The sequence below is a fragment of the Cupressus sempervirens genome, chromosome 11 (genome assembly GCF_028749045.1).
Source record: "Cupressus sempervirens isolate cs-2001-9-10 chromosome 11, ASM2874904v1, whole genome shotgun sequence".
In the NCBI taxonomy this organism is placed as follows: Eukaryota; Viridiplantae; Streptophyta; class Pinopsida; order Cupressales; family Cupressaceae; genus Cupressus; species Cupressus sempervirens.
Genome location: NC_143128.1, coordinates 524,562,086 through 524,588,747, shown reverse-complemented (window position 1 = coordinate 524,588,747; position 26,662 = coordinate 524,562,086). Strand labels below are relative to the sequence as shown.

Sequence of the window (26,662 nt, the reverse complement as noted above, 5' to 3'; positions counted from 1 at the left end):
CGAAATTCATCTTTTGTCTTTGATTTTCTTTTCGCCTTTTTAGCCTTTATTTATTTTTTGAAATAATATATTTACTTCGTCGATATATGACAAAACGTAAAAGTCATAAAATAATTAAGCGGGAAATGAAATTTGTTTGGTTAATAAAAATTAATTAAAAAGTGGAAGATATTTTGGAACACAGCGGCTAGGGTTTTAGCTGATAGAAGGGCATGGAAATGGCAGGGTGAGTTGAGGAGAACCGCTGGAGTATACAAGTTCTACGAATTCAATCAACATGGGCATGGCAGGGGAATTGACGCCAACAAGAAGCAGCATCACTTGATAGAGAATGTGTTAGTTGTTATTATGCTTTTTTAATGATATAAGCCAAGTTCCCCACGATTTCCTCTCCATGCTTCCACTATGGATGGAAATGAAGAATTTGCACAGAGGTTTGGAATTATGTCCGATGAATAAGAAGAGATATGGAAGCAGCTCCGACGAGAGGCGACGGAAGAGGCAGAGGTGGAGCCCTGCATCCTCCTAATGTACCCCAGCTCCAGCATTCTCACCCACAGCACATTTGAGAGAGCGCTAGCGATTCAACTGGTGAAAAAGTTTTCGATCGCCTCTTTGCTGCCTATCGTGGAGTTCTACAACCTATTTCTCGATGTCTTTACACAAAACCCCTCAATTATGCCATGCTCAACTTCAAGGGTTTCCTCGCTTGCCAAGCATACTGCGTGGCGCATTCCTTGTGGTCTCAGGGTCGATTCTTGGTCGCTCTGGTTATCTAGTGTAGGGTTTCTGAAATGTTTGCTGTTGACATCCACTTGGATTTTGGAGGTTGTGTTTTTGGATCGTGGACGGAAATTGTCATCGGAGAGACCATCGTTATTGGCGACAACGTCACTGTTCTGCTCAATTTCACAGTCCCTTTCGGCTGCAACATTTAATGGAGCCACTGCTGCATTCAGCAAAAGAGTAAATGCTAATCTTTTATTTCCTAACATTCAAACTCAACAGGAGTGCTTTTTAACCTTTTTTTTTTCATTGTTCTTCCTTTTCCCATTTGTATTGTTTAGTTTAATTATATAACAAATATTTGGGATTTTTCCCTGTTTGTAATTTTTACGAAAAAATAAGTGTGAGATCAGCTATTAAAACAATTGTAGGAAGTAGAACAAACCCCTACCGCATCAGACTGAACAAAAAGCAATGGCAAAAATGCAAAAAGAAAACCCTAATTAGGCTGCACTCTCTAAATGCCCTAGAATTACTAAGCACAAACCTTGCCGCCACAATGCACCTAAATTTGGTGGCTAAGCAGGATTAAGATCCTTTAAGAGGAGAGCCAGAGGGATTTCCTATTTCTAGACTTTTCAATTATAATTCACGCATGGAAATTTTAGACACATTTTAGTCCAAGAAGCTATTCTATTTATGGGCTTTTTAAGATTAGATATGAATCCTTTTTAAGATTCAATACAATGGATATGCTAGAGAGCCTGCAAGGTTAAAGGCTATTATTCATTTGGGATTCATTAAATAGGAGCATCTGGGAATTCATAATTTGTGGCCTGTAACATGCTGTAGAAAAAAGGACCAGAGTTTATGAAATATCTGGAAGAAAATAATTTAGGGCTGAGGGCTTCTATGCATTTCTGTAAGAGTATAATTCATTTCTTCCATAATCAGCCTTTCTGATTTTAGTCCATTTAATCTAGCATTATGTTTTGTATAATAATCTTTTATCTAGGTTTTTTAAAATTTAAATCATCATTCACAGGATTACAACTGCTTTGTAGAATTCAGAGCCCTCTTTATGGTTCAAAAATGGGAGGTGGATGAGGGAAATGAGACAAATAAGAAGCCACTTAGGACAGATTTGAGGGATAGCTCTACCCCAAATTATATGAAATTAGATTTTATTGTATTCAATACAAACCATGTTGGACTTATGAATTTTTTCCAAATAGCATCTAAAACCCAGGTCTGTGGAAATAAGAAAATTGTTTGTGAGCTCATGAAATTACAGTTTAGGGGTATGGATTCCATATGGGTTTTATTCAAAGCTATGAAAAATTTTAATATTGCCCCTTTTGAGCAGGAAGAAATGATTTTGTGTCCTCTTATGTAATTGCTTTATTACAGACAGGTGATGGTCAAATACAAAGACTATTTATATATACATATCATTGCAGTGGATAATTCTTTTATTTTAACCGATTACATAGTTCATGGTTAAGGGGGTTGATATTTTATGGATTCAATTTAGGGTTTATGTAGTTCAAACTATATTTTTGTTGAGATCTTCCTTCATATTAAAAATATAATTGGAAGTTAAAGGAGTTTTGACTCTTTTCATCAATTGCACGCTAATAGCTGAAGAAAGGATTAAAATTATTGTTTAGAGTCAAAATAGATTGTTTTAACCCAGAAGCATTCCTAGTTAAACTCTTGTTTGTTACATTATTAGTTCCTGCCTAGGCAAGAAACTATTGCCCAAGGTTTGAATTTAAATGGCGATTAAGTTTTTTTGTGAGTAAAAAAGATCATTTCATTCATTCCTTTAGCCATGTTATTGCCAAGCTTTGCTCACAAAAGATGATCGATGGTTACCCTTTCACTGTCAAATATAAATCCTGGCATATTTCTACTGCCCAAACAGAAGGCTTTGCAAATTTGTCAGAGAAGCAGCGAGTGTCAAAGAAAAATATTAGGAATACCATATTTGCAGAAGATGTTGGGGCTACCATTCTCATAAATGGCTGCATTTTGCTCCTTACATGTGGGCAAGCCATGTGTTGTTTAGTTCAGCCTGCATCCCTTTAATTTTAAGACATGAAATAAAAAAAGGGAGAAGCATTTTGTACACAACTTTTGGGGGTTTCCATGGTGTTATTGTGAAGAATCTCTTAGGATGGCATGGGCAGCAAGAATCCTAAGCAATGTAGTCAAGAAACATTCCATTTGATTTTCCCTTTATGTACTAAGCCCACTTTCTTTCCATCTGATCCAAAGTTATCTGTAGGTGTTCAACGAACATAAAGATTAGTCCTGTTATACAAAGGATTCTAAACACTTGTGTTGTTTTTTAAAGTTTATATTACCTGATATTGATATATCTTTATACATTTGAAAATAATTCTATACAAGTCTTCTGGTTGCTATTCATGAAATTGGAGGCATTGTTCTATCCATCCAGTCATCCCAGCACCCTTCAACCCAGGAGTTCATGATGTTGCAGGTATTGTTCTATCCTTGAGTTTTAAATATATTTAACGATTTTTCTATTTGAAATTAGTTCTATCTTCTTTTTGGTAAATTCATCAGATATGTCTCTTCCTCATATTAACCAGTAAGGACTATTCTATTCATCAGAGTGCATAACATGTCTATGAATTCTGAAACTGTTGCTGAGCTAATCAGGGTTTTAGAGCTGTAAATTGAAAGGACTTAGCATTAATCATAGCCGCTGAGCCGACTAGCAATCAAATTTTGTTTACTTGTTTAAATATCATCATGATACCAAGAAATTTCCTTACATCTTGCTTTTCTGCTAGTTCCTTGTCTGTGCTTTCCTTGCAATTCATGTTACAATGCATCTGATACAGAGCACTAACGACTCCATTGTCAAATCTATTTGTTTGAAGTTGCAGATCATGAGAAGAATTATGTGGAATGATGGGTTTTGTTATAGTAAAATCAAGGCCTCTACTAGAATGAAAAGTACTAGAGCGATTTTGACATAAATTTGTGGATGGAGGAAGAATATTGAACTTCCTGTTTGCCAGAATTTTTTTGAATGAGCTTCTTGATATGCACTGTATCTTAGTGAAAAATTTTCTAATCCTGCTTCTCAATGGCACTGAAAGTAAAGGCCTTATACCATTCTTAACAGAGCTTCTTGATACGAATGAATGCAAACAACTTTTGAGCGGTACTGGAAACGAGGGCCTTACTTCTATTTTGGAGGAGGTTCTTAATACCGACTTCAAAGAGCTCTTGAACGGAGATGAAATTAAAATAATTGTTCGTCTCTTACGATAGGTTCTTTTTGGAAACTAGTCTAATGATGGTTCTGAATGCATGGAGTCCAGCTTGTGCCACTACTACACAAGAGGGCAGATGAAGACATTATTTCAAGACAAAATTTTATTGTTGTTGTAAAAGAGATTTCTTTTTTAATTATCCTATTTAAAAATTAGAAGTCTCAACATGCAATTTTGGGGACCTGCAGGAAGGACTTTGCGAAGAGGGTTTGGCTCTCTTATTTTGAGGGTCCTCTTTAGGGATTTGTATCCCATTCCTGTTGATCGATATTAAGAGAAGAAAGGACTCTAGAGGAGGAAACCAGAGGGTGTCGTTTGTACTGTTCCAGAAATTTTGTCCCATTCCTCTACCACCAGTAGTGATTTGGAGATGTCAATCAAGGAAATATGCAATGAATTGAAGGGCATAGACCACGTGAGAATTTTGTGAGCATCGAGTGAAGGGTTTTATAGAACCGCGTCGCATGTGTAGTTTCTCCCACTCGCAAATGTCTACATAGAGGATTTACACCTTAGCGGCACTCAACAACTTGGTCCCCAATTTGAGATCCCCCAAATTTACAATTGGGGCAAGTCCTACACTTCTTGATCCATTCACATTAAATTCTCATAGAATGTTTTGATTAACTGGGATGCGGTAGAATCACCAGCAGATCCAACCCTATATTTATATGGAGATTGAGCATATCCCCAAGATTCACAGCGTACAACACCAAGAGCGGATGCAGTAATAGTAGACCTAACAACAGAAAGAGAAAAGCTAGCAGATCATCCAGTTGGGTAGCTCCATTTCTAGATCTAGATCCAGAAGAAGGAGAACCATATCTAGTAGTAGTTGATCTAGCAAAGGCAAGGTATAGGCGAAGGCCAAAGAGGGCCCTAACTATCCCATCTCAGTGTAGGCAGGTGCAATTGAAGCATCTAGATCTGTTAATCAGAAATCCAATTCTATAGATATATGCCCATTAGAATAGTAGGGGCAGTGCCAGCAGATCCAGGAGATAAGCCTTCAAGATCCCTTTTAGACTGAGAGCTTGTTGTAGCCCCCTACCCTAAAGATGACCCCCGGCTTGTCAATCCCCTTCTCTTCTACCAAATTCCTATCTTCCAAAAGGTATTGAATGCTCGGATGGATGAATAAATCTCCAATTTATATGAAGGGTTTCAGGTTTCATCAGTGTAGGAGAAAATGGGGTGATGATCATTCTGGTACAAGTATATGGAGAGCAAGGATCTATCTTTGACACTAGTAAGGTTCTTTCTGGCTGCTTCTAAAACCTATTGTTAACAAAAAAAATGTTTATAGATTTATTTTGCATTTGATCCCAAGATTTAGGTTAAGAAGAAAGTCGTGACATGATTCTTTTAATTCTTAAGTACATGACTTCTTTATTTACTGTAACTATATTGCTTTTATCTGGTTAATGTAGTGACTCATTCATGCTTAGGTAGGGGCATTCAATTAATTCTCCCTCTCTCTTCTCTCTCATTTCAAAGGCTATATGGCCTCATGGAACACTAGCTTTCTAGTACGTTCAAATGCATCAGATGGACAATTACCAAATCCTCTACTTCCAGCAAGCACAAAACCAGTAAACCGTCCTGCGTGTAACTATATAATATGCTTTTATAGGGGAGAACATTAAAATTTCTAGATAGATAAAATGAATATTGGGGGTATAATAAGGTGTCTTCCAATTATCTTGATAGATAAAAATGAAAATTCAGGGGCATTATGCAAAATTCTTTTGAATGTAGGTGTTTCGAGACTTTTTCAGTCCTCTGTAGCTACCATGTGTCACACAAAGTTTGGATCAGGTTTGGTATTCTCAATACTAGTGTACTCTTCAATTATATCTATTAGTTTCTCATTGGCAATCCTGTCCATAGAAGCCCGTGCATTATGCCAAAAATAAAAAATCTAGGCTTAGACATATTAGTAAGGTCTTTTTCCCAGATCTGGTACACTAACAATTGCATTTAATACATGAGATTCAGCACAATTTAGTACAATCATATATACATGGGCTGGATGATTGGAGTTTTTCTTTGAAACTTCACCATGCAAGTTTATGGTAAATATTTGAAAACTTTGGTTAGAGACTCCACATATAGAAGCTCTGCATATTCAATTTAAATTATAACACTTGAAGCCATTATCAACTTTGATCTTCATTTGATGGTTCCTCATACACCAGGTAAAGAGTTCACTTGCCTGTCTCTCCCACCAGTAGAGGGAAACCCAAGAGAAGTTAAGTACAAGAGTATAGTACTGTGGGAAAGTTATTTGTGTGTATGGATTTTACATTAAATCAATCTCATTCTATATAAATTTTAAACTTTTCAATCTGTTTTTTAACTAGTAAATATATTAGACGACCTTCTAAAATCATTTCTATTGTACATGGTGTAATTGACAGCTAGTTGTTTCATAATAGAATATCAAAGTGGAACCCCAGATCAAAGTGAGGCGTTAGTGATGGAATAAAAGAATGGTTTTCTATAAGTGCTCAATCTATTTTTACTTATACATATCGTCTGCGAATTGAATCTGGTGTTAGCTTCCTCGCAAAGAAAGATGATGACATTGTGTTTGATGTATGTCTTATTCAACAACAAGCTACAAAGGTATGCACAGTCTGCAACTATCATTAAAATAGTTGTTTATTTTTAATCTTTCATAGCGGATGCTTGTGAGTCATTCATTAAAAACTTACTTGGAAGGAGATTATTTTAATGTGTTCTTGTATTAACTGAATCCTTATTTTATGTTTCACTTCAATCTTGTTTATTTCTTAGGGATTCTTATTTGAAGAAGAGTGGAGTTAAGGAAGTGTCCTCAGAGGTTAAAACTATTGAGTAGGAATTATTACAACTAGAAAATATAGCCAAAATAATGGAAACAAAGTTCATTGGATCCAAAGATTGAAATTCGACTACAAATATATATTTACTGACAATGAAAATGACAATAGGCAAATTGACTCAAATGAGACTACTCCTACTTCCATTCATTTGCTAAATAAACAACTAAAGAAATATCAAGCTGTGCTAGTAAGACTTGATTACTTGTGCAGGAGAACTTGGTTAGTACATCTAGTATTACTATTTTTATTATTCATTTCCTTGAATGATGCACTTTTATGTGGACTAGAAACTTACAATTGGTAGAATTTATGGAGAAACATTTCAGAAATTATCATGAATATTTTGAACTTTGGTTCACATTTTCATTTGACTTTTGATTTTTCCTTCATTATTTGAAATTTATAGTTTCTAGTTGTGTATTGTATATAAGTCTACAACTCTTTTGTCCACAATTTCTGTTTGAACTGATCGCATGATCTCCTTTACTGGCAGTACAATGCATACCATTGTTTTCATCTATTCATTTACCACGGTTTTGAATTTAAATGTTAATGTCTTTCTACATTCTTTGACAGTATTTTTTAGGCATTGATTACCACTGTTGCTTTTATAATTATCTTCCATCTCTTGATCTTGCTGCTCCTTAACTGTCTTAAAGATGTAGTTGACAATTACCTCAATTGTTAAGATTGCATTAATGCTGCCACTATCTTTGCTTCATGTATTGTTATTTGTGCTCTTTTCAAACAATCCTCTCATCCAGCATAACATCCATTTTTCTTTCTCTTCATTTCGCTGACTAATATTTGAAACATGTTTAGCATTGATTCTTTCACGAGTTTGCTGATCTGATTTGACTGAACATTGCCTTTCATATACGCTCTTCACAAGAATGTCTGCTTTTTTTATTCATGACTTCTCTTTTTCACTACTATCATCTGTTCCCTTGCTTTTGACAGTACAATATCATTTACTTGTTTCTTGAATTCTTTCCTTATTCATCAACCATTTCATGACTGTTCTTATTTATAGAATCATTATTTTTTCATGTCACTAGGTATCTATTGCTTACGGTTACAACAGAAATGGTTAGGATCACTGTCAGTAATATCAAACTCTATTTCAGAATGTATCTGAATAGTGATAAATATTATCTACTGACTTGGTCTTTTTATCTCATGATTGTGTTACTACTAGATGGTAGCATGCTTTATGATTTAATTTCTTATATAAAAAATTAGTGTATTGATTGAAAATTATAGAAAGAAAGAGACAGTTTAAATTATCAGCCAATATACTAACTATTCCATCAAATTTTTGTCATAAATACCACATAAAACATAGAAGCTCACATTAATAATGCGGTATAATAACAAACACGACTTCTTTTCTCTACCATTCTAAAAACAGAGTATACTCTCTCAAAAGAGAGAATTCAGTTTTCCTTTCATGGTGATCATTTAGTGGGTTATATTGATGTTCAATTTTTTTATTTTTATTTTTGTAATATTCCTTTTGATTTCTCTCTTCTTTTATAAAATCTACAGGTTTGAGTAAGAATGAATAGGTTAGGTTTAACTATATTATATATTAGATGATACATGGCCATCTCTAGATTCTTTCTCTTAATAAATAGCATGACCTGGAAAATTGTTGAATAATTAACTTGTCTTCCCAGTCTTTTTGTATTTTCCTTCAAATTATTATCAAATTCACATTTACGTAGTCTGAAACAAATTAAATCTATTGATGTTCTCATATGATATGACACATTTATTTTGTATTTTCTTGTAAAGTTAGCATAATAATAAAGTCAATAGTTTTAATGGAGGAAGTTCGTTAAACCATAATGAGATTTTTAATATGCAAATACATACAAAGATATGATAGTTAACAATAAACATTATGTTTCTGTGGCATTTGGGATGTTAGAACACTATTAGAAAAAGGAGGAGTTTTTGCCTTAGCGCAGAAATAATCTGAGCTTAACTTAGCTTATTGGTAGACTCAACATACTGTGGATTTATACAACACCTATAGGAATAAGAATTTTTCCAAATAATCTGAGCTCAATATGCTTTGTCGAATAGCTTTACATATTAGGAAAAATTCTTTTAAAATCCCCTCCTGATCACCAATGTCAACTGCTGGTGCTGTTGCATGAACTAACGGTCTGCTCCTTGTTCTTCAAACAAAAATTTCTCCGTTTGCAGTTAGCGTTAAGGACTGAGGCATCATCAACTGCATCAATGGTGGGAGGGATCATCATGGCCAACCTTATTCTCCTACATAGGAGCATAGTTTTTAATTTCTATGTCGAATCTTTGTTCTTCCACAATTTTGCATGCATTTCACGACCAGGCACCAGGGTTTCCACTGATCCAGCTCTTAGATCTGGTATTCCTGGAAGTGGTATAGGGAGATGTTGAGGGTGTTGAGGCCAACACTAATAACATGGATACTGATGATGTTGAGGCCAAGTTCAAGGTCAAGAGCTCTGTGTTTCTATTTTTGCCCAATTTTCCAGAGCTGGGGGTTATTGGTGATTTGCTTGTAGATACAAACTACCGGTGAGTTTTCAATTTTCTTACAGATTGATTGTCTTCTAAAGAAGGAAAAATAAAAGGGGATTTTTTTGACTTGTTGATATGACCACCTATGGCTTGGAGGGATTTATATAGTATCCTTGAGGATCAGAATGCAATTCTGAGAGCTTTACATTTCTTCGGTCTAGAGTTTTCTAAAAATCTCTTTCAAAAATTGGGATTTTTTTTTTCAAAACAATGAGAAAAATTAGATTTTTATTCACAGAATTTCCCCATTCTATTCTTCACTCTCACTAGCGTCCCCATCAACAGGTTGCTTGTGACATTTTACCAAATGCTCAAATTGTTTAAAAGGATTTTCTATAAAGTTTGGTCTTTTAGCTACCCTTCACATTTTCCATTTTCTTATCCAGATTATGTTCTGGATGTTTAGCAGAGGATGATCCCCTTTGAATAAACTTTAAAACTGAATTACAAACATGCAAAAAATATAAATGGTCAAAAAAATAGTTAATAACTAGGTGTGCCATAAAATAGAATCTTGAGATAGAGATCCCAGTTAAATTTAGGTAAGCACGGTGAAGGTATAATTGGAAAACACAATGGACTGTGAGAGACAAATATGGAATTAAAAAAAGACAATGTATTAACGTCCAAATATTAACATAGTGCATTAATAGGTTATAAGAGTATACTCAATTACAATAGGGAAGTGCTCAGGGAAAAAGACCTTAGGTTACTGAAATTAATCAAACACTAAGCACTAAGAAATTGTACATAAAGAGGAGGTATAGACTTCAAGCAGTTCAACTCTTAACCATGAGAAACAAGTATAAAAAATTGCCCTAATGAAGAATAGAGCCGATGAAGACCACCCACAGTTGGAGATGGAGATTGAATGCATTGTCTGAAGCAAGCCTTCTGGCCTGGGTCAATGCAGAATGCAGAAAACTCTAAGGTAAATCTGTATGGCTGTAAATTCCATAATGAACAATTCCAGAAGGAAATCAACTTGGTCTAGAACCTCTTCCAACATCGAAGGCCACGCCATGATGCCCAACCCTAGCCCCCAAAAGATCATTACTAACATACGAGGCCAGTGAACCCTTTTCCTACCTCTCCCCTCCTAGAAATTGTCTTTTCTAAAATCTAAGGCCAATGAATCACAATCTCAAAACCTCTCCAAACAACCAAGGCTACTGGGATCCCTCAACTGCCAGACTAGAAGCATACATAACAAGCAAGCATCATAAGTTAACACCCTAAGATATTAATCATGATATCTAGTCTTCTGTAAGCATAAGCCATTGTTGAAGTGTTATAGGAGGTGAACGTGTGTACAAGTATGCACAAACCTGAGCAACTCGTGCTTAGTCAGTGCTTTAACTATGAAAAAGATACTATAAAAATTAAAATGTAGTGAAACCTTGAACTTAAGACATTTAAAGGGACTTGTTTGAATATATTTATAAAATTATTTTCTTATAATTTGGTTTACTCATATTCATGCTCTGCAGACTAACCCAATTGTAGTCAAAGAAATAACTGAGATGTGTAATGTCAAGAAGAAGCCTAAGCAAATTGAAGAGTTTACAACCCCAAACAGAGGTGGCATCAATGCCAATGTAGGGGTGTTCTTTAAGCAGAACGCTACCTTTTTCTATTGTTGTTCTAGGTTATTTTCTATACCAAGGATAATAACAACAATCATTGACACAGCTATAAGTGCCATGAAAATGTTTTATTTAACTCTGTTAACAAGGAATCCTCAAGTTAACCTGGGACATGTCTTTACAGTGGTGCCCAAGTAGTTAGGAAGGGTTCAAAAATAAAAGCATAAGAAATTTAAAAATTACAGCTTTCAATATCTTGAGTTCAAATAGGTATTTGACAAATCTAGCAAGTACAACCCTTTGAAATAACATACTACATTACCAACATTATAGTTGTCATATAACATTAACTAGTAGTCCAATGAAGAGAAGTAGCATTACTGTGAAACTCAATACTTCTTAGGTGTTCATTATCACCACTTAATGGACTATGTATAGGATGCTGAAACAAATTCACGTCTAGTTTTGTCCGGAGATTTTATTTACACTTTCTATAAGCCTAGCTGAAGTTGCGTCGGTGATATTACTGCATTCAACTAGAATCTAGATGTCAATGGGGTTTTGCCTTAAGGAATCCCCCAAGAAATAGCAGTTAACAAATCTAATATCTAATATTGTACCATGCTTCCATTGTTAGTAACAACTGTTAAAGAAAGTCTTGATATGGTTCAAAAAATAAAATGAATGGATTTAATTGAAAATCTTGAAGGGTTAGACCACCTAAAATTTTCAGAAGGTGTACCCAACTTATTTTGTTCATGGGTGAAAGAATGATCAACTTATGAAGACTCTACCAGACTATGCTGTCACACATTGTCAATTATGGTGAATGATGCTACTGGAGTTCTCAATATTTTCACTGTTGGTTTTTCTCACAGAGGCTACAATATTCAGAGCCTGGTTGTGGGTCATCAAGAGAAGGGACGAACTTATCGAATAACTACTGTTGTTCCTGGAACAAGTGATTCCACTGGGAAGCTACTTCAACATTATATAAAATTGTTGATTCTCTCAAGGCAAGGTTGAGGATATAACACATTTTTCATTTGCAGAAAGAGAACTAATGCTTGTCAAGGTTGCTGCAAATAGCAGTGTGGATAAAGATATCTTAGACGTTGCAAACATATTTTGAGAAAAGCCCGTCGATATATCAGACCACAATGTTACACTTTCACAGAAGACTTGGAGAAAATGGTTGTATTACAGTTATTACTTGAGACCTATGGCATGTGTGAAGTGCCTAGGACTGGATTGCATTGGTTCGTGAGTTTGGTGTAAATTCCAAGTATCAAAGAGATTTGTCACTCCTATTATAATGAAAATTTGAATTTTATTTTCAGCACTAATGTAAATAAGTATTTTGCCTAGTAATGCAATATTGAGTAACTATTATGTGGTCTATTAAGAAATTTCTTAGCGCACAATATTTTAATGCATCAACACGAACTAGTAAATTGTTGCATATTAGAGTTTGATTTGGCTAAACCGCAGAACGTGAACCTTGAAAATTAATTAGTGAGTTCAGATGCATATGTGTTGTATTTGGAAGCAACACTTAATATTTTTCAATCCAGCTATTAAGTTGACTAGTGATTGGTGCAATTCATTGCTTCAATTCTAGAAGGCTTGGTGATTTTAAAACTTACTAATATTAAAATTGTACTAACAATCTAATTTGACTAGTCTTGATTTTGTTTGAGATTCTAAATCTGGCATTAAATTTGATTAGATCGGATAGTTTGAAGGTTATGACATGATTGAATTTCAAATTTCTTTAGGCTTTAACTCCATTCTGGCTTAAGGAAATGTCAGATTCATAAGCCCTTGGTACTGGACTGTGTGCTGGACGGAGCAAACTAGCAGAAATGAATGTGACACACTATGAATTTTCTTGTGTAGCATTGGATGGTCTTGTTTACACAATTGGAGGTAATGGAGGGAATGCTGAAAATATTTTGAGTGTCTCCAGGAAACAAGAACATTTTATAGCTGATCATGTTTTCAATTAATGTTAATTGGTCTCTTTAAGTCAGTAATAGAGATATGAATCTAGGTCCTGCTCTCACAGGTGCACTCTAAATTGTTTTAGAACACTATTTTCTAGAATACAGTGAAGAGTATTTCATTTCAGGTCATCACAATCCCTTTGGACTTGATTCTTGCTTGAGTTCATACTTTATATTGGTCTCAATGTCTTATTCATGCTGAAAATAAAATGACACTACAAATGATAAATGTTGAGTTTGAAATTTGAAGATATTGAATGTCAGTGGAAATATCATATTATTAAGATATAATATCTGCTCTTCTGTATGCACTTCTCTCCCTGGCCGATCAGCAGATATCTGTCTCCAACCCCAATGACCCTTTACTCTATAGGGCTGTACGTGGGAAGAAACTCAGCAGGCAAAGATTGGATGTCTGTACCCAGTAAGCGAGAGGATGTATGATCCCAGTAAGTCTAGTTAATGGTACATCTTATTAACTTGGTGAAGAATGCATTTGGACTGAATCCATTTTGGGAATTCTATATTATGAATCTCTAATAATTTCTTGACTAAATAGCAGTTTTTATAGACATGTTCTTTCATGTTAAGTATAAATTTTTATCATTGTGAATTGGATTTCAACTCACTTAATTGAGACTTATATACTGTTATCATTATTGATAATTATGTGTTTTCTATAATCACTAGATCCTTATTCTTGGGGACCACTCCCTTTATATTATAAGATAAGAAAATTTACAAAAACGAGGGAAACATTCTCATATACAAAAGTAGTTCATATGTGGCAAATATCCTCAAACAAGTTATTGGTAATAAGGAGATGGCATCATGATACTTTATAATTTTTTTTTAAATTTGTCTGTGCAGGTTCACCAATTTCAAAATGAAGCTTCAAAGGACCTAAAAATTGTTTTGTTTGATGGTTCCCAAGGCCTTAGACAACACAAGCTAGATTGAGGGGAGATATTAGCCATTAGTCATGAACACGAAGCAAGTTCTTTATGATCTTAGAATATTTGATCAACACCTTCGATCCCTGCACTTTTTAATAACAATATCTTACTTGATTCTTATCATTGATTGTTTTATGGAAGACATTATCTGCCACAAGACATAATTAATTTGTATGCTATTACTTAGTAAATTATCATGCATCTCCATTTTGAAGAAATCTACAACAAATGCTTTGGGATTTCTGTTTGTTTATTTGTATACTGTAAATGCTCATTGTTTTTTAGCATGATACATTAGCGGGTTAATCAATTCTGTAAATGCTCATTTATTCTTAGCACGATACTTTAGTGAGTAAATCTTGGGGTTTTATGCCATCTCTGTTTTAATGGCATATTTGGTGACATTGTCATCATATATGACTTTGCTGATCTGTAATATTCCTGCTCTTATTTGACAAGGAAATTAGAATTGGACTAATGACATTTTGACAAACAGTTTATGTGCAGCCTGGTATGAAAGTTCTGATATCACTGTACATGTCCAACAAGGGCAACTGCTGTTTTAAATCAACGTATATGTTTAAGTAGAACCGACTATTATTTCAGACAAGGTAATCCTTCCACAATATAGACATTAACAGTAAAACAATAGCTGCGGTGAAATGCTCAGCATTCTAAATTGTAAATATATTTCAGAAATAACAATGGGGTAATGAGACTACCCGAATTTCATTCATATGCAAGACGTTAGCATAACTACATAACGTCAATACCCATCATAAAATAAATGTCTATCGATTTGTACACTGGACTAGACAACAAGGGTATGTGGTTCCAGAAATGGCCTAACTCCCCACGTGTAGCATGGTCCAGGATGGGTCCGTTCTGCTGTATATAGGCTGACTGTTACTGAAACCCCAGTCAGTGTCTGCTACTGCTTCTAAACACACCAGATTTCACTTCTATTAATAGCAGAGAAGTATCTTACTTTGAATGCCAACTCCAACTAAGCTGAGAGAATAACTGCCTTGCTTCTCGTTTGGTGTGTGTTAATTTTTTATGAGTTTGCTGGGGTTATGTCCAACTCCTCCACTCTCTCAAGGGGCTTTGTCCTCAAGAGTGCCCACTCACATTTAAGCAACCTTGTTGTTTTCAAACAAGTAATATTTTTCATGGTATAAATCCCAATGCAGATACTTGCTTTTAAACCTTGATGTGAGGGGAGATGCTTTTAAACCTTGATGTGAGGGGAGATGCGAACAACTAGGCAATGTGGGATAAAAGCCTATTTTGTCTTTTAGTCACTTAAGTGATTTTTGTCATAAAGTGACTTTAAATGATAAAGTACTTTATAAATCAACTTAATAAATTAAATTGACTTAACCTTAGGAGTTCCTAGTTAAATATCTCCCCCAATGAAATCAAATAGACTCTTGTGACTGAGAAAATCTAGTTTTATTTTTTGCAAAATGACAAGGATGTTGAATCTGAGAATCCTGAAGGCTATGTGAACTTTGATTCAAATTCAGAATCTTGTGTTGTTTGTGAGTTGGAACTTTTTACAACTGTAATTGCACAAGGCAATTTTTGCATTAGGAAATTTGCCCAAGGAGGAGATCAAAGGGACACCATTCCAAGAATCTGCCCCAAACTGGGCTTTGTCTCGGACATTAATTACCCATGAAAGGTAGGGAAGAAGGTTCTACCCACACCTAACCACAAAGTTCCACATTCCTGACCTTGAAGGGGGATTCCTCATAGTAAATATTCTTTCAAGAGCATTTGAATTTAAGTATTTTGTTCTAACTATCACCCATAAGGCTGCTGGGTTTTTCGTACAGCTTCCATGCCAACTTTGCTCCTAATATGATATTCCTCTCACCAATATTGTGAATTCACAGCCCACTGTGGGTTCTTGGTGTTCACATTTTATCCCATGAGATTGGCGCTATCGTATTCTTCTCATCAAGGTTCCCCTTCCAGATGAAATCCCTAAGACACTTCTTGATTGAATCTAGAACTCCTTTGGGGACTAAAAGGACTGATATTACATAGTTTGGAATGGAAGAGAGGACAAATTTTACCAAGAGGATCAGCCCAGCTAGGTATAACCATTTAGCCTTCCAGGAAGCAATCCAATTCTGAATGATTTGGAGAACTCCACTCCAATGCCCAACTTTACATTTACCTTGGAAGAGAGGAATGCCTAGGTATTTACATGGAGTTTCAATGATCTCAAAACCCAAAAGATTCTGAATTCCCCTCTTCACACTTGTTTTTACATTAAAGAAGAAAATTTTGGATTTAGAGACATTCAATTTCTGTCCTGAAGCGGAACAGTGTTCTAAAAGGGTATCCTTGATAGCCTTAGCCTCTTTTACGTTTCCCTTGCCAAATAACAAAGAGTCATCTGCAAATAAGTTATGAGTTAGAGGCAAAAATTGGCAAATGGGAACACCTTCCCATAGTCCCAAGGAGTTTTATGCTGAATTAACCTACTCAAACCCTCAGCAAGGATGATGAACAGAAATGGAGAAAGGGAGTCCCCATGTATGATCCCATGAGGTGACAAAAAAGAGCCACATGTAGAGCCATTAATTGGGACTGAAAATTTAGCTCCCGAAATACACTTCATTACCCACTTGGTCCATTTCCAATGAAAACCCATCTTCTCTAAAAATTCCCCCAAAAATTCCCAATGAACCTAGTCATATGCTTTCAACATGTCTAGATTCAGAACCATTGCCGAAAGAGCCTCTAAATTGATCAAGTGTAGAACTTCATGAGCAATCAATGCTCCCTCCAAAGATTCTCTTCCTAGAACAAATCCACCGTGTTGTTCTGAGATGATATTTTGGATGATTTCAGCCAACCTAGAAGAAATTTCCTTAGTGAAGATCTTATATATTGTTTTACATAAGGAGATTGGTCTGAGATCAGCAAAGGACTTTGGTTGAGCAGTCTTAGGGATAAGTGTGATTAAAGTCCTATTTAATTGTTTTGAGCATCCCTCCATGGATTCTTGCTTCTTCAATAGCTAGGAGGATACTTCTCCCCAAGAAATCCCAACACTTAACTGGAAGAATAGTGGGGAAGAACCATCTAGGCCAGGTGCCTTATCTACACTCATGTTGAACACCACCTTCCTCACTTCTTCTGAGGTAAAGGGTCTCATCAATCTGGCATTTTGCTGATCTGAAACAAGTTTCGGAATACAATTTAGGAGAGGGGAATTATCTTGTCTAGGTTCATCTAAATTGAGAAGATCTTAAAAAAAACAAAGAACTGCCGCATTCTGAATATCCTTATCCTCAATTAATGACTTGTTTGAGGCATCCTTGATCTGAAATATTGTATTACAATGTCTTCTAACCTGAACTGAAGCATGAAAAAATTGAGTGTTCCTATCACCTTCCTGAAGCCAAAATTTATTAGACCTCTGTCGCCAATAAATCTCTTCCCTAAGAAAAATCTCCTCTCCTCAAGCTGGTCTTGTAATCTTTCTGAATGTCATAAATTTCAGCCGACAGACCATTAGCAATAATGTGACTATTATACTGTATAATTTCATCTTCAATATTTCTTTTTTGTTTGAAGATGTTGTCAAAGCATATGCTAAGTTCCAATCCCTTATTTTCGTCTTCATATACTCTAATTTAGAGGCTAGCTAAAACATCCTTAATCCCTCAATATTTCAACCAGGTAGTGATCTAACATTACTAAATTCTATTTTTTGAGTAGGTCATCAACTTCCTATTCTAGATTTTTGATTTCATTAATAGGCACAGAGGATCTTACAGTAACTCGCTTAAGTACACAGTCTGTCTATTTTATATCTCTTTTTTTGGGTTAGGGGTAAAAGTAAATAAATGTGGTATGCTTTCAGATTATGCTATAGTAAAATATCAGTTGAGTTTATTTTGATGGATGTTCTCTTAGGCTGAACTTTTGTGGGGAGCTGGGTGGATATATAAAACAATAAAAAGTGACAGATATTTGATCAACATTGAAGAAAATGACCAGATTTTCAGAGCTCATGAATCAGACAATATATTTGGGTGGTTTAATAAACATGTTGGAACCAGAGTGAATTTATCTAAGGTACAAAAACTTCAAGTTGTAGGTACCAATATATTTCAAGTTTTCATTGTGGGTATTTTGTTTTCTTGCGTTATTTAAAATAAAGCTATATGAGTATATGCTTTACTACAAATTGTTTTCATGGGCTGACTACAATTAGGTATGCATTGTTTTGTGTGGGAATTCATGATTGGGAAAGTGCAGTCTCTTTAAGACTACAAATATCACACTGATAACCATATTTGCTCTAATTTGCTTGGAACATCAGCTTCTAGAACTAAATACACAGCAGGTTGGTTAAAAATTAATTTATTTGATTGAATGGATTCTGCTGTTGTGATAGAAACCCAAAAACCTAAAACTAGTGTTTATATCTTGTCAAACATTCACATACATTGGCCTCCAAATAGGAATGGCAATGCTTGACTTAAATCAGCAAGAAGTGTTTGGTATAAATTACTCATAGTTTGAAGTTCCTGTGCATCCATAGAGATATGATCAAGCTCGGTACAAATAACTTATATTATAGTGGTATCAATTTGTAAAAAATTGAACTCTAAAATTTGTCTTTGACAAAGATTCACATTTCCGTAATCCATGATGAATCCAAATAAGAAACACAATCCATGTCTTTCTTCAGCCACACATTATTCTTCTTGCAGTCTTGTAATTTTTTCATGTATGCATTCTTTTGTCCTTCTCTTTCCTTTGTTTTAGTCTTCCAACACACTTGTTAATCCATAGGCACTGGGTTCTTTTCCCTCTTACTATGCCCTTCTTAGCTATTTTCTTCCTCCTCACATCTCCTTTTCATTACCCCACAACCCCACTTCTCTTTCTTGTTCACAACAGTCTTCCTAATTTCGAATGCATTTCCCTCTTTTATTAGACTGGAATTGGCTTGTTTTTAAGTTTAAAAAAATAATTCCTGCAACGTGTCTTCCTTAAGGCGATTTAACTTTTACTTGATGTGTATTGTCATGTTTAGAATTGGAATTGAATGGTCTTCTTGGAATGCAGCGATTTACAATTGATTTAATAAATTAATTAGTTTTAAAGGCTTTCATCTTGGCATAAGTTGTGATGAAAACCAATTGACATGCCTGTCTTTGCTTCCACATCAAGTGTACATGTGTACCATATTAGCTGCAGCTAAAATCTCTCCCTGCTGTTGTATGTGCATACCTATTTTCAAAGCCCCAGTTCAGCACAGGTAGAGAACATACTTGTAAAGGTTTTATAATTAGAATTCATGTTTTTTAAACTATCAGAATCTTGTAATCAAAATTTGAAATCATGTTTTATGGTTTACACTTAAAACAAGTTTAAGTTCCATCTAATTTGTTCAAACATCTGTGTGATGAACTAGCAACCTTGAGTGCCATCTATCCACATTAAGTTTCAGCTCACCATCAATGTTCTGACTTATTGAATAAATTTATCTTGCTCCCTTCTTGTAGCTTATATTAGCCAAATCTTAGACTTTTAATTTTCATTGTTTTAAAAGGTGCTAGCTCAATGGACGAGCGCCTGCATTACAAGCAGGGGGATGGTGGTTCGAATCCATCATGCCTTAACATGATTTCATTAATTATATTGCAGTTTATATTAAATAATCTAATTTTTATAATTTATTATTTTATACCATCTTCTCGCTAATCATCTTCAGACAGACAATAAGCTGAGATTAAAGACATAATTGTTTGTATAAAGAGAAAATTAAAATTGTCTCTAAGAGACAATAATAGTGTTGTTCCTTACTGCCTTTATAACACAATAATTTACAACAATAGTTTAAGACACTCACTTAAAGACAATACCTAAGACGATACAACTTTTTTTTTGTCTCAAGTTACGAAAATTCACTTAAAAATCGTCTCCAATATTGTCTTAAAACCCCCCTTCATGTTGTAGTGTTATATCATATAAACCATATACCCCATCTATCTGCATAAATATATGTACTTTCTTATGTTTTGTATGTCCTTTTTAATATATATTATACCGACTTTATTACCATTACCGTATCTATCAATATTCATGGTAGCACATCTATAATGTAAGAGATTCTAACATGTGTTTCTTATAATTTACGTAAGAGATTGTAACATATGTTTCTTATAATTTCTGTAGGGGATTGTAAAATGTGTTTCTTATTAGTCCTTAAAGGTGCAGATTATATTTCATAACATGTTGTTTAGTCTTAATTTGTATCTTGATAATCATGCATACTTTTATATTTCTCTTTTATCTTATGGTGAGTCAAAATTATGTCATTAAATATGATTATTGCATTTTATTTCTGATTTTCTGATTGGCCATGTTGATTTACCTTTGGAGTCTTTTTAATTTCTAACAAGAAAAAATTGGACAATTTATGACATCCTTTCGCAAGCTTGTTTTGTTCCACTTGTTATGTGCATGCTACAAATTGATGGCATTATTTTCTACAAATAGATGTCTCTGAATGCAGCTTGACTTCAATTATTTTATGTGGTCACTTTCTTCCTCACCACTCTTATTTTCTCTTTCAACTTTCTACTTTGTTTAAATTGCATATCTACAATAAGTAACACCTTTTGTGGTAGGATTTTTTGCAATTTCCAAAATATTGTTCCAACGGAGGCCAATAAATGCTTTAATGCTTGCTTTGTTTCAATGGTCTGATTTTTATTTGAAATGGTTGGTTAGGCTTTTTTATTCCAAATTCATGGCACTCTATGGACAAGGACAAACCAACGGTTTGATAAGCTTGTTTAGATCCAACAATTCAGTGTTTTTTTCCCAACGACGGGTCAAGCCACAATACTGCTTCCCAATTTGATGGCACCCCATGCAATGGCATGGGGGAATTCAAATGAAGGGGGCTTCGTTGAAAACCCTTCCCAAGGCTTTATTCAAAGCCCCCATATTTATTTTTATTTTGCAACTTTCAGAGTTTTTGCCTCATATTATGCCCTTTGAAACAATGGCTAAATAGGTTAATTTTTTAAAACTTAATAGACCATCTTGTTCTACTCTGAATAAACTTTCCATTCACTATAATTGTATTATACATATTTTTTATTGTGATATTTTTATTTTTTTATCAAAAATATGTTCAACCAAGTTATGTGTGTTACCTTTCTCACAAAATAAGAAAAAAATCACTTTGATCTATACAAAACAAATTATATTTGTCAAAATCAATCTATGTCTAATTTTTCGTTGACGTCACTTGTTTATTAAATAGAATCTATATTTTTTAACGAAATTGAACAAAACCAACTAAAATACCTAGGTATTCATATTGTCATTCTAACCTTGAAATTTTTTATGATTATCATATTTCAAAAAAAAAATATTATGTTGATCAAAATGACCACTCTTTAAAAATGTTGATTTTTCTTATATACCATTTCTCAAAGGAGATAACATAATGGACTTCAATCACTTTGTATTTTTTTTTAAAATAGTGTTAGAAACTAGATATAAAATTCTATAAATCACTAGTTTACATCATCTCAAAATTCTTTATGGTCTTTTAGTAATACACATTTGAAAGTAAAGATTTTCTGAAAAATATATATTTCAATTTCAAAGTTGGCCAAAAAGTGGGAACCATTATTGTCGTCTACTGCAAGCACACATAGATGTAGTCATTCTTGACTTTAGCCAGCAGGTCTTTCTCCTTTGTTCTTCCTTAGGTATTCCATTTCCCAGTGCTTTCAGTCATTTTTTCTTATTTTTCCCTTTGATGGATTTCTCTTTCCCTGGCCTTTTCTTTTATGTTTTTAGGTGATTCTATCAAACTTTTTAGAGAGAGAGAGAGAGAGAGAGAGAGAGAGAGAGAGAGAGAGAGATGGCCCCAACTCTAATCCCCATGTCTTTGTTTTGTACATTATAGCCCAAATGTTCTAACTTTTTCCCTAACCATACTCCTATTTTGCACATTACATGTTAGATGTCGCACTTTTGCTAAAGTTTTCCTCAGAAGATCAAAGATTGCCTTGGATATCATTACATTCTAGTACCACTTCAAATAATAGTTATATTTACTGGTATATTTTAGGGCATTCCTTTGCCTTAATATTATTATTGGTATATTTTTGGATTAATTTTTTTCCTAACCCCATGTGCCATTTCAAAACTCAACTTCGAGTAACTCTGGCCTTCATGTCCTCTTCTTTGTATTTTCCAAAGAACATATTTGTTATTGGGGTTTAAATTTTACTGCCCTCATTTATTATTTTTCTTTGTAATAATAATTTTTCCACTTTTTCTTATTTTAGCATCATGCAGGTCCAAAAAATACTGGCCTAATTTGCTTCTTTTCATTAATTACTTGTAAGGTAAGATACTAATGTTATCACTCAAATTTGTCAAATTATTCTTTCTTCGAAAAGTGTGTGTTTATGAAATAAATCTGAATGTCCCCAATGTTTCAGATTCCATGAATTTGATTTCTATTTTAACTTGGTCTGGGCCTTTCTACATGGTTTTTAAAAATATTTTAGTTAAAAAATAGAAGAAAAAAAAAATGTGCTCAATAGTATATAGAGGATTCTTATGTGTCACTATTAACACAAAGTTTTTAATGTTCTTTCTCTGAATCATATGTATAGGGCATTCCATATTGTCAAAATATTTGAATTGTAGGAGAGGAAATATTTTTGTAAAGCTAGAATTAATTTTTCCTACAATATATCATTTATGTCTTTAGAAACTGATTTATATGGTGATTTAGTTGTGGTGAATGCTTTTGTGATAGCCCCACAATTATATGATACATAAGTTATTTTAAGTAATATCCCTCTTTAGTTATTGGCAAAAAAAAAATAATGGGTCTTAATTGATGATGTCTATGCTTGAGATAGTTTGTACAACAAGATATCAAATTTTAATGTTATGCCTAGATATACTAGTTATCCTTAAATTGTGGCAAGTTTTTGGTGGTTTCAATAAGATAATACAATCAGTTACAACCATTGTAAGCGGTGGTTTTCTCTATCTATAAATTAAATTTCTACTAGAATCATGGCAAACACCTTAGATTCGAATCCTACACTTCTATTACTTCTCCTAACTCAAGATTGTTTGGTAATTTATGCTTCTTAGAGTATAATCATGATGAAGTGCATTCACATAAGATTTCTTTAAGATTTGAAAGTTCTGATGTTGGTATTCACAAACATGCATTTATATGAATCTAACTGCATTATAAATAGAGTTTGAAAAGATTGAAGTTTAAATATGATACTCTTTAAGATGAAGCTGACACATCTTATTTAGAAAATTTTCACTTTACAAGTGAGGCTAGTGAGGTTTCAAATGATTCTTAGCATTAGTGCAATGAATATGTTCTTTCTATTTGTGTATGGTGCTGATTATTTTGTTCCAATCTTTAATTTTATTTATTCTTCTTTTTTATTGTGATTTCTATTAGCCATGTTATATTCCCCTAGCTATAGAAAATGTATGTAGCTTATCTATATCTATATAGATAATCCAGAAAAAAATAAAAAAATCTATATTTGATTATGATTAAGGGAGATCTTGATTTGGTTGCAAAGATGGCCCCTACAAATGGATGGAATTAATTTTCTTCTTATGAGAAAAGTTTTGTAAATGCTTCATATTGTTAGTGGGGCATTGACAAACTTGCATGAAAAAATGGTATGTGGTAGATCTTTATGCACGTACAATAGTCTATCATGTCCATAATTTTGACATTGCAAATGAGAAGTGCATAAATTAACAAATAAATAAGATTATACTTTCCACATTGTATAATGGAAATAATTATAACAATTTTGACATAGAATAGAAATAATTGTCTCTTATTTCCTCTGATAGAAAATTTTGTCGGCTTTGTCTCATTTTAAAAAAAAATCTACTCTGGTAGGATTTCCTAAATAGTTTTCATCCAAATTTTGATCCATTTTATTTTTATTGTTAACACATTTAATTGCTTGTGTTTATCATGATTTCCTTATAGTTTTGTGTGTTAATTCTAGATGTAAAAATGATTGCCTTTGGTGTGACTTACAAAAAGGTTTATATTGTGTTATTTTCTTGTATGGAAAATTAAACAACACTTCAAATTACGAAATTCGGTAAATTGTAAATCTAAATTTTGCGCAATGTAATGAGTAAAACTTTAGTCCTTTTTAGATATTCTCTTCTTTTCTTTTTTTATTAGAGGAAATTTGGTTTACAAGGATCAAAAACCCAAAATCTTTACAACAAAGCAACAATGATTGTGTAAACAACTAACACATACTAGACCCATGCATAAACTAGGTGCCAAAAAGAGGCACTAAAATAAGGGATAAATAAACTCCTCAACAAGAAACTATGAACTTGACTTAGATTACTCTTTAAGACATTAACATTGATTATATACCTAATTTTATTTATATCACTATCCAAAGAAGTAGTATGATTGGTCTTATGTGTCAAATATGTGGATACCTGCAAAAATACAGCTCAACAAGACATTACAGCATTAGGGGGTTAGCACATGAAATATATAGAAAATGAAAGTATGAAATCCCTAACAAAATCATCTTATTTCTATCTAACAAAGGAAAGTGACTATTAAAATAACCTTGGTTTCCCTCAAACTAAGATCCTAAATTAGTTATAATGCGCTCCTAGAATGAGATATTCGAATATGTAACCAAATACAAATAATAGATTCAATTTCATATTCCAAGATGAAAGATTAGCTAATTATTAAGAACAAATGCACAAAATGAGTAAACATTTCAACAAAATGATAATACAGTTATAAAGGCGAGGGTGATTTGAGCTTCAAATACATTCTTTTTATAGAAAGGAGGCTCAAATGAGTGGCTAAGATTCAAAGTCAAGGCAGATTCAAGATGTAACATGGAGTGATCCATGTGACATTCTCCTATTTATCCTTGTAGAAACCTCCTTTTCTTCTTTTCCCATTATGGATGACATGTAATTAGGAGTTTTTATTAATTCCTTTTTAATAATTAACTTAGCCAAGTGTATTTAGTCATTTGACTTAATTAAATAGGATAGGAAATTAATGCACTAGTTAGGAATTAATTGATTTAATTGATCATTTGATTGATATTGAACTAATTGATTTTGACGAGTTGTGTCAATATTTGAGTCAACATAATTAAGGTGATTTTTGATGAACTATGTTAGTAACAAGGTTGACATAATTGAATAGATTTTTGAAGGAACAATGTTAGTAACACAATTAATATAATTAGGAGAATGTTTTGATTAAGACAAAATAGGGTCTCAAGTCTATAGGACAATTTTTTAGGTCATTGCATTTTCCCCTCTTTCGATCGATGTGTGAGAAACACATTGATTCAAAGAAATAATGATGTTGTGTCAGTGAATAATCTGATATGAAGTGATGAAACTATTCTTGATTCACAAATTGGCATTTGATTGTAAATTTAAGTCATCAATTTTGAACTTGATTCAGTATTTGAGTCTACATAATTAAGGTGTTTTATGATGAATTATGTCAATAACAAGGTTGAAATAATTGACCTAAATTTTAAGAGAATTATGTCAGAAACATGGTCAAAATAATTAGGATAATATTTTGATTTGGAGCAAATAGGGTCTCAAGTCAATAGGCCCATTTTTAGGTGATTACATTTTCCTCTCTGTGGATCTATGTGCAAGAAATGTGTTGACTCACAGAAATAATGATGTTTTCTTAGAAGAACTTTTTGATATAAAGTGATGAAACTATTCTTGATTCATAGATTGAGATTTGGTTATAAATTTAAGCCATTGATCCTAAACTTGATCGAACAACAATTGACCATATTGAATCCAAACTTCATGAATTGAAGGCTAGTAAGAGATCAAGATTAATATCTAGTTTAACTCACAATGTCAAAATTGAATATAAAATTATCATTTACTAAGAAATCACCAATATACATGATCATGTTAAAATTAATCAAATCTAGATGACATTAGAAGGATTGGTGTTTGATTAATAGAATAAATAGTTTGATATGATGTGATAAACTAATCAACTACAAGAATGATTTGTCTTGACAAAATAACTAATTTGATATGATGTGATGAAAATGATCAACTACAAGATTGATTTAATTTTAGGCATAGGCAACTAACTTGATATGATGCAATGAAGTCCTTTTCCAAGTAGTCTCAACTTTATCAAATAGAATTATTATGCCCCTAGCCTTGATAGACTTGATTTTCTTGAAGATTTATTAGTTTAGATATGATCATGCCCCATCGAGAGTGAAATCAAAATGAACCTTGATGTTTTGAATTGGTTAGAATTTGATTTAAGGTGAGATACTGTTTATAAAATTAAGTTTAACCAAGTTTGGTCAATTAAGAAGTGTAATTTGACCATGTTTAACTAATTTTGACTATGGTTGACCATAGTTGACCAATATTTTGATGAGTTGACTAGAGCCATTTTATTAGATGTACCTTTTTGCAAGTTTTAGTAAGTATATAGGGCCTTTGGAAGTTAACTTGACCAAATTTGACCATAGTTGACCAAAAAATTTCTAGTTTGAGTAGCGCCAT

The 26,662-nt window shown here is 33.5% G+C and overlaps 1 protein-coding gene across 7 annotated transcripts; it reads left to right on the top strand.

Moving 5' to 3' along the window:
- The first annotated feature begins 68 nt into the window (after positions 1-68).
- On the top strand, positions 69-14,244 carry LOC149530666 (uncharacterized). Of its 7 annotated transcripts, none has more exons than XM_089811497.1 (4): positions 69-966; positions 6,458-6,665; positions 13,444-13,519; positions 13,941-14,244. In XM_089811497.1, the coding sequence occupies exons 1-2, from the start codon at positions 529-531 to the stop codon at positions 6,470-6,472; spliced, it is 453 nt and encodes a 150-aa protein (XP_089667623.1). In that variant the 5' UTR covers positions 69-528; the 3' UTR covers positions 6,473-6,665; positions 13,444-13,519; positions 13,941-14,244. The 7 variants fall into 7 exon arrangements, 4 of the variants coding, with proteins under 4 accessions (XP_089667623.1, XP_089667622.1, XP_089667621.1 ...); XM_089811496.1 differs by having other exon boundaries at positions 13,406-13,519; XM_089811495.1 differs by having other exon boundaries at positions 11,943-13,519.
- Positions 14,245-26,662: the final 12,418 nt, after the last annotated feature.

What these genes read in the sequence shown, in the direction of transcription:
- LOC149530666 (XM_089811498.1), top strand. Translation starts at nt 529, where the DNA reads ATGTACCCCAGCTCCAGCATTCTCACCCACAGCACATTTGAGAGAGCG.